At 44.0% G+C, this 9,622-nt stretch overlaps 1 protein-coding gene across 1 annotated transcript; it reads left to right on the top strand.

The window, feature by feature from the left end:
* The first annotated feature begins 332 nt into the window (after window positions 1–332).
* On the top strand, window positions 333–2,702 carry LOC106590153 (transcription factor Sox-17-alpha-A). The gene is made up of 2 exons (XM_014180804.3): window positions 333–802; window positions 1,294–2,702. Exons 1-2 carry the CDS (start codon window positions 514–516, stop codon window positions 2,175–2,177), a joined length of 1,173 nt encoding a protein of 390 aa, XP_014036279.2. The 5' UTR covers window positions 333–513; the 3' UTR covers window positions 2,178–2,702.
* Window positions 2,703–9,622: the final 6,920 nt, after the last annotated feature.

The raw sequence follows: 9,622 nt of genomic DNA on the forward strand, positions 1-9,622 counted from the left end.
GTCACGAATGCAATACGTTCTATTCGATTCATAACTGCAAAACGCACAGTAACACAAAGCCTACGCCCACAGTCTTGTATCACATGAAAAAACAAACAACGAATATACATTTAAATGAAAATGAAATGTTTAATCCATTCTCTAACAGTGGGCACCTCACATTACACATAGAGGACAATGTGTGGTATCCCGCTCCCAACAAGACTGGAAGGCAGCTTACTTCAAACTTGTTACACCTCAGGGGTACTGGGCACTCCCACCCTATTGTGATTGGTTGCCTATGCGCTTATAGTATCCCCAACCTCACAGTAAGATAGTCAGTTCTAGTTTAGTCAGCTCTAAGCGATTATCTAACAGTGACGGATATTTTCCACTCAGTTTTGTATCGTTACTCTTACTTGCGTTATTAAAACTTTCATTTTATATACCTACACAGCAAGTGACACTTATTTTCTCATTTTCTTTACGCGAGTTGCTGCCCGGTTGGTGTCGACAGCCCGAAGGTGGACAGCGATGAGTAGTCCCGATGCGGGTTACGCCAGTGACGATCAGAACCAGGCTAGGTGCGCGATCTCAATCATGATGCCTGGAATGGGACACTGTCAGTGGGCAGACCCCCTGAGCCCTCTCGGGGACACCAAAGAGAAGAGCGAGTCCAGCTCCGGGAACCAGAACCGTGGGAAGAATGAGCCGCGGATCCGGAGACCCATGAATGCGTTCATGGTGTGGGCGAAGGATGAGCGCAAGCGGCTGGCACAACAAAATCCAGACCTGCACAATGCGGAGTTGAGCAAAATGTTGGGTAAGGAAATTAAATAGCAATTGATTGATTAGGCCTGTTACTGACGTGATATGTATAAAGACCAATGGGAATTTCTTGCTTAGCAAGTATTTCAATAATATTTCGTAAGTGATCAAATGCTAGGGAATTTGTATAATTTTAAGCAGTGTGTTACCACGTGGAAGCATACTGCATTTATTCGAGCAGCAATATTATAAATATTATTTTATCCCTATACTTCGATGATTTTGGTTTGTAGTAGGCTATTTGCATAGGGCCAAATTATCTTGAAAAAGCATAATTCTCTTGAAAAATCACATGATGCTAACGCCCTGCCCTTATTCTGGCCATTGAAATATAGTCTATGTAACTCAAATGAATCAAACACTAATGTTATTTCGAAATGAAAGTTCTGCTGTTACTAAATTGACGATGAGCTATTTTGGAGCGCGTCACCAGACTGCATGCCTGATGCCGCTATAACTGACGTGGACTTTGTTGTTGATCTGTAGGGAAGTCGTGGAAAGCCCTTCCTGTATCGGAGAAGCGGCCGTTTGTAGAGGAGGCTGAGAGGCTTCGGGTGCAGCACATGCAGGACCACCCCAACTACAAGTACCGACCCCGGAGGAGGAAGCAGGCGAAGAGGATTAAACGCCTGGACTCCGGGTTCCTGGTCCACAGCATGTCCGACCAGCAGAGCACCTCCCTGGGTGGGGACGGTAGGGTGTGTATGGAGAGCATGGGTTACCACCATGAGCATGGTTACCAAGTGTCTCCTCAATCCCTCAGCCACTACCGCGAAGCCCAGGCCCTCGGAGGGGCTTCCTACGAATCCTACTGCCTGCCCACCCCCGACACATCCCCGCTGGACGCCGTGGAGACAGACTCCATGTTCTTCCACAGCCACTCTCAGGAGGAGTGCCACATGATGCCCGTGTATGCCTACCACTCCCAGGGGGCAGAGTACCCACCTCAGGACCCTCACTCCAACCACCACGCCAACCCCATGCTCCACAGACACCACTCCTCCCCCACAGAGCAGCAGCAAGCCTCCCAGGCTGGCCCCACCTTCAACCAACTGGCCATGTACTACAGCCAGCACTGCAGCCCCAGCCACCCCAAGCGACACCCAGGCCATGGGGCAGGACAGCTCTCCCCTCCCCCAGACTCCCAACCCCACCCAGCAGACCAGGTGGAGCAGATGCACCCCTCAGAGCTGATAGGGGAGGTGGACCGCAGTGAGTTTGAGCAGTACCTGAGCTCCTCCAGACCCGGAGACATGACAGGCCTGTCTTATGGGGTGCATGAGGCCAACATGCAGGGACCTGAGAGCCTGATATCCTCTGTGCTCTCTGACGCCAGCACAGTGTACTACTGTAACTACAACAACTCCTAACCTCCTGGTCCGCCCTGTCTGTCAATCACGTCTCTACTACTGCAGCTATTACAGTACATAACCTGACCTCAAATGTCTCTCTCTGTTTCCTCTCTCTATTTCTATCTTCTCTCTCTCTCTGTCTCTTTCTGTCGCTCTCTCTCTCTCTCTCTCCCTCCCTCCCTGTCTAGCTCTGTCTTTCTCTTTCATTCTGTTACCATTAAAGGCAAGTGGGAACAGTGGGAACTCTTTAATTTGAGGTTTTAAATGCAGTATGTTATTTTCTTATTGTGTGAAAGACGTTCAATTTGTGTCACTTTATGAGCTGAGAAGCTATAGGACATTTGAATTGGGATGATGATAGTTCACACACTGTGCAAAGGGGAAAGCTCCTGAGCAGGAATATAAATACATTTTGTGGTAATAAATGTACAGTTACTATTTGAAGGTTTTATGTATAGCTGTTTTATACTTTTGCACTTTTAAAAAATAAAGTTTTGAACCAAAATAGATGTTCCCTTCTCTGTTTTTTGGTTTTTAATTACATTACTTTGTCTTTTCATTGTTGAAATACTGTACCACATAGATTCTTACAGTATATTCAAGCACCTAGGTAGCTATATTTAGTTATTAGTGCAATATTTTCATTGTTTATATATCGCAACATTTACTTCGTCTGTAGAGGTTATAGACCATGTGTTTAAAGTTAGTAATAATCAAATTTGTTGAAACAGTTTTTTAGCCATAAGATAGGTAACTTATTTGTATACTGTGTAGACATTAGTGGTAGCCTAGATTCATTTCACAACAATGTAAAAAAAAATCTAACAAATATACATCTTTTTTTTCTTGATGGTATCATTGTGGAATGTTGTGGAACAGATCACCTGGCAACTAAGTTCATCCACAGTGGAAGGCTCTGGACCGGCTTCCTGCCCCGTTTAGAATAGAGGTGATCTCAGGGTCTGACTTACACATGGCGCCTTGTTTTCACAGTATGGGAATAGAGTTTATGTCCCGGACATCCTGTTTCTAAGTGATTTAGTCTCCTCTGATTAATGGCAGAGGCCATTAAATTTGAGTATATTTACTACACCCATGCTAGACAATGGACAGTCATACATTACTAAACATTTTTATACAAATATATTTTGATAGCCAAATAAAAGGTATATGTTTAAGTTTTTCAACAGGTATTATATCTATAGCATGGATTAATTCAGAAAACAGATAAAGGATATGGACATTTGATGTTGAAAGGATGAGGAAGGCATTATGAAGTGCATCAAGACAACAATTCAGATGTATTTATAGTTGAACAACTGGGTACCGTTTTATAAATAAAGATGTTCCTTTTGAAAGGAAGAGGTTCTTCTCTAAAGGGGTCAATCCCCCTGACCCCAGAATACATTTTCAGTACTCTAGAGGAAGCATGTTCCAAAGCCGTATATTCCTCCACTTTGTTCATGCCCAATGTTTTGAAATCTCTCCCATGTAACACAAGCAGAGGTTGTAGCTCAAGGTTATTCCCTGTACTTCCCACACTCATGATGCTGTCATTTTAGAGATTTTAAATCTTCAAGAACAATAAAAGGCTCGTTTTAAATATATGGATAAACCATATCCCAGTGTGGGTGACTTGCTCTGTCCCGGTCCTATTTTATTCATTTAATTTGTTACGCATTGGTCATTAATCCAGCGCTGCATATGACTGACATTTTCTCTTTATACTGTAATACATAAGTACTACCCCAAACACACACACACAAAACACAGATAGGCAAATGTTCCGCCCTACACGTGAAACATTTGCACCCCACCCCCCTTTATAATAGGTGACACACTTCCCCTTGGGCTAGACTGGAGAATCCAGTCTAATTGGTGTGAATCTGTGTAAATTCAGTCTGCAGCTGGGTTTAGCGCTGTTGGGATAGCTAATGGCATAACCGACCGGCTCAGACCATTATCCCCACAGCAAGATCAACAGAGTGGGTGGGGGGGGGGGGTCACCTGTACAGACTGGGAGTGGGATGGTTTGGGGGGGAGCAGGAAAATGGGCATGAACAGGGCAGGAAAATGGATAAGAAAAAACAGAGAGAGAGAGAGAGAGAGAGAGAGAGAGAGAAAGAGAGCAAGACAGACAGAGAGAGAACACACTAATAGACGTACCCTACAGTCTAAGAAAGAGTGGCTTTATGTGGTGCTCCTGTGTACTGGGAGAGGTGGTGAAGTCTCCTGAGGCCTGTCTGTCTGGCAGCGAGTGGCCGGGAAGGGGAGGGGAGGGAGGGGAGTAGTCAGGGAGATTACCTCTAGGCTCGGCCGGGCGGCTCCCTACTTTAACACAGGAGCACTTAATCACAGCAACGCACTAATCTTACCTCAGGTAGCTAGCTGCCTTTCACAAATACAGCTTTATTCAAACACAAAAAAACTTGGGAAATATGGCTTTATTTACCACAAACATGGTAAAACAAGTTTCATCCACTCCCAGAAAAAGTCACAAACAGCTTTAACCAGTACAGAACATAAAGAAATAGATACCCCAATATCTGACACAACTTAACACTGTTGAAAACCCCCTGTCTCTGTATTATAACAGACAGAAGAGACCCATGCTATGTCTTATGAATAACATTTGCCTTAAAAATCTGGCTTTACCCTAAGTCTACAATTGAGTATTTGTTAAGGGTTACTATGACAACACAAACACACAAAACAAACTAATGAGATACAATCTATTAATCAGAACAACAATCAAAGCAAAACCTGCACACTTCAGTCATAACTGGCACCCAGGAAGACAGAGAACATGCAAGAGCAAAATCAAAGCAGTTCCCTGCAAACTATTCTCGGTAATGAACAGTTGGAATATTTAGGTTGTGCAATTAAAACACATAAAAAAAAGGTAAGTAAGAGATAGAAAGGACAGTAAAACTGATAGTAAGCAGCCCTGGCTGCCGATGAAGTCAATAATAGTGGATTGCGTATACAGAATGTGAGACAGCTGCAGACACAGAGGAGGGTGTGTCTGTTCCCTGTCTAAACCAGGGTTTGGGGTGGAGGGTAGTTCTATAATCCCAGGCAAATGCCCTCCTTCTCGGGGCCTGATCGGTTTCATAGCCCCTGCCTGTCAGAACGACCAGGGTCCAGTTGTGTTGCCCCTAAATATAGTCCACATCAAGTCAACCTCTGTTCCATGCAGTGATTCAATCGTTTATTTTTCTTCTGATTCTGCCGCTTGCCTTGTCTCATATGATTATAAATAGCTCTCACAGGGTGGTGAAGAAACATAATGTGGGTCCCTCTCCTTTTGACATGACCTCAGTTACTATATCAGTGATTCTCTGAGTGGTTCTATAGCACCATTTTCGGAGACATTAAGAGTAGCCTTCCAATTGACTTTTATACAATATTTTCTATACAACTTTTATAGATTTATGCTATATGAATGCACTAATTTCTGCCTGAAGGAAAAGGGGAAAGGTAAACATGATCAAACCAGTAAATACTACCTCTAAAATGAATATAATGTTAACAGCAGAGCACACACTGTGAATGTATATACTGTACATTAAACATTTAGCTCTTGGCTTATTTGCCATAGGAAAAAAAAGAGATTGAGTCAGAAAGGTGAGTAAACTTGAGGTCTGTTCCGATCAGCTCTTTGTACTCTTGTTCCAATTTCCTTATGGCATCTCCAGGCATTTTTTTAGCTTGTGTCCAGTCGTGTAGTGATTAGAAGATGACAACATCAGAAGTCAGTTTCCACGCCGTTGTGTTTTGCTATGGAGGGTCGATAGGTGGGGGTCTGGGGAGGCGAGGCTGTGGTAGAGCCCACAAATAACTGGGGGTAGTGTTGATGTTTGTGCCCAGTATCTTTTCTTCACAGCTACCCACTGTACGTCAAGACCTCAAACACTTAAGGAAAACCTCAGGAAATAGTTTCAGAGATCAATTTTGTACCTCTGTGCATGTCAGTCAACAGACATTATATTGACAAACAGTGACTAACTTTTACCAGTAATATGATGGGTTCAGCACAGTGGCGGTTGGTGCCGTTTTAGATGAGGGAGGGTGATTCTTTTTTAATGAACATGGCCTTATTTCTATTACAGCATATTGGATGACTGTCATTTATATTCCATTCACCCAGCTCAATGTAACATTGATAGGGTTAGGCTACTACATGATACTCGAATTTACCCTGTACCCATTATGAGGTTGCTACAACTTAGCCTATGAATGAAAGTTTACAACGTAGGTGCACAGGTCGAGAGAAGTTTGAGTAATCAAGGTGACAGGCAGTGACACATTCAATACCGCATTGCACACTCTTGCCTGCATCTAGCTGATCTAGGGTGCGACCATTAGTCTAACAGGCTTGGCGTTCTGGTACATCACTGGGGCCAAGCTTCCTGACATCCAGGACAGGACCTATATTCTAGGCAGTGTCAGAGAGAACAGTCTATGACTTGGGTGACTGAGTTTTTGACAATTTTTTGGGCCTTCCTATGACACTGCCTAGTATATAAGTCCTGGATGCCAGGAAGCTTGGCCCCAGTGACGTACTGGGCCATACGCACTACCCTCTGTAGCGCCTTATAGTCGGATGCCATAACAGGCGGTGATGCAACCAGTCTGGATGCTCTCGATGGTGCAGCTGCAGAACCTTTTGTGGATCTGGGGACCCATGGCAAATCTTTTCAGTCTCCTGAGGGGGAAAAGGTGTTGTCGTGCCCTCTTCACAATTTTCTTGGTGTGTTTGGGCCATGGTAGTTTGTTGGTGATGTGGACACCAAGAAACTTGAAACTCTCGACACGCTTCACTTCAGCCCCGTCGGTGTTAAAGGGGACCTGTTCGGTCTGTAGACTGGCTAGGTCAATCCAGGACCTTAATGTGCTTCTTCCTGAGCCACTCCTTTGTTGCCTTGGCCGTGTGTTTTGGGTCATTGTCATGCTGGAATACCCATCCACAACCCATTTTCAATGCCCTGGCTGAGGGAAGGAGGTTCTCACCCAAGATTTGACGTTACATGGCCCCGTCCATCGTCCCTTTGATGTGGTGAAGTTGTCCTGTCCCCTTAGCAGAAAAACACATTGTAATTTTCTTGTGTTACTTTGTATTAAAAAATGTTTTACCTTAGTTTCACCCAGTTGTCCTCTGAATCATTCAGATGTTCATTGGCAAACTTCAGACGGGCATGTATATGTGCTTTCTTGAGCAGGGGGACCTTGCGGGCACCGCAGGATTTCAGTCCTTCACGGCGTAGTGTGTTACCAATTGTTTTCTTGGTGACTATGGTCCTAGCTGCCTTGAGATCATTGACAAGATCCTCCCGTGTAGTTCTGGGCTGATTCCTCACCGTTCTCATGATCATTGCAACTCCACGAGGTGAGATCTTGCATGGAGCCCCAGGCCGAGGGAGATTGACAGTTCTTTTATGTTTCTTCCATTTGCGAATAATCGCACCGTTGTCACCTTCTCACCAAGCTGCTTGGCGATGGTCTTGTAGCCCATTCCAGCCTTGTGTAGGTCTACAATCTTGTCCCTGACATTCTTGGAGAGCTCTTTGGTCTTGGCCATGGTGGAGAGTTTGGAATCTGATTGATTGATTGCTTCTGTGGACAGGTGTCTTTTATACAGGTAACAAGCTGAGATTAGGAGCACTCCCTTTAAGTGTCTGCTCCTAATCTCAGCTCGTTACCTGTATAAAAGACACCTGGGAGCCAGAAATCTTTCTGATTGAGAGGGGGTCAAATACTTATTTCCCTCATTAAAATGCAAATCAATTTATAACATTTTTGACATGCGTTTTTCTGGATTTTTTTGTTGTTATTCTGTCTCTCACTGTTCAAATAAACCTACCATCAAAATTATAGACTGATCATTTCTTTGTCAGTGGGCAAACATACAAAATCAGCAGGGGATCAAATACTTTTTTCCCTCACTGTACCACTGTTGTGTCGTCAGCAAACTTAATGATTGTGTTCGAGTCGTGCAGGGACTAAGCACGCACCCCTGAGGGGCCCCAGTGTTGAGGATCAGCGTGGAAGATGTGTTGTTGCCTACCCTTACCACCTGTGGGCGGCCCGTCAGGAAGTCCAGGATCCAGTTGCAGACGGAGGTGTTTAGTCCCAGGGACTTTAGCTTAGTGATGAGCTTTGTGGGCACTATGTTGTTGAATGCTGAGCTGTAGTCAATGAACAGGATTCTTCCTTTTGTCCAGGTGGGAAAGGGCAGTGTGGAGTGCGATTGAGATTGCGTTATCTGTGGATCTGTTGGGGCGGTATACGAATTGGAGTGGGTCTAGGCTAGGATTTCCGGCATGATGGTGTTGATGTGATCTAATACCAGCCCTTCAAAGCACTTCATGGATAGCGACGTGAGTGCTACGTGGTGGTAATAATTTAGGCAGGTTACCTTTGCTTTCTTGAGCACAGGGACTATGGTGCTCTGTTTGAAACATATAGGTATTACAGACTCGGTCAGGGAGAGATTGAAAATGTCAGTGAAGACACTTGCCAGTTTGTCTGCGCATGCTTTGAGTACAAAACCTGGTAATCCATCTGGCCCCGTGGCTTTGTGAATGTTGACCTGTTTATTAAAGGTCTTGCTCATATCGGCTGAGGAGAGCGTGTTCACACAGTCATCCAGAACAGATGGTTCTCTCATGCATGCTTCAGTGTTGCTTGCCTCAAAGCTAGCATAAAAGGCATTTAGCTCGTCTGGTAGGCTCACGTCACTGGGTAGCTCGCGTCTGGGTTTCCCTTTGTGGTCCGTAATATTTTTCAACCCCTCCCAAATCTGGACAGAATTATGGTCAGAATTGCCAAATGGAGGGTGAGAGAGAGCTTTGTACGCGTCTCTGTGTGTGGAGTAAAGTTGGTCTAGAGTTTTTTCCCCCTCTGGTTGCACTTGTGACATGCTGGTAGAAAGTCTTTGGAAGGGGGTGCGAACCATGAGCCTCCTAGGTTTTATATTTAAGTCAATGTACCCAGAGGAGGTAGAAGCTAGCTGCCTCCAGCTACGCTATGGTGCTACCCTACAGAGTGCTGCTGAGGCTAATGTAGACCATTGCAAAACAGTGTATTTTAATCAATTGTTTGGCGACGTGAATGTATTTAGTATAGTTTTATCTGAAATTCATACATTTTTTAAAGTTTCAATTTTTTTTTTAAAGGAAATTCACTGAGGAGGATGGTCCTCCTCTTCCCCCTCTGAGAAGCCTCCACTGGTTCACCATAACCAGGAATAAAATACAGTGATTTCATTTCATGAACAATTGTGCTTTGAATAGAACCACCCATAAAGGACAAGTTGCAAACGACTGAAAGTATTCATTTATTTCTAAATAAATAATTACATACGTAAAATGTTTTAATTTTATAATAATTTGAAGCTAGGTATAATGAAAGTGACTGATATTTAAAATATATTAATCGATATTAAATAAGGTTTTATAATA

Source organism: Salmo salar, chromosome 29, assembly GCF_965601325.2.
Source record: "Salmo salar chromosome 29, fSalSal1, whole genome shotgun sequence".
Taxonomy (NCBI): Eukaryota; Metazoa; Chordata; class Actinopteri; order Salmoniformes; family Salmonidae; genus Salmo; species Salmo salar.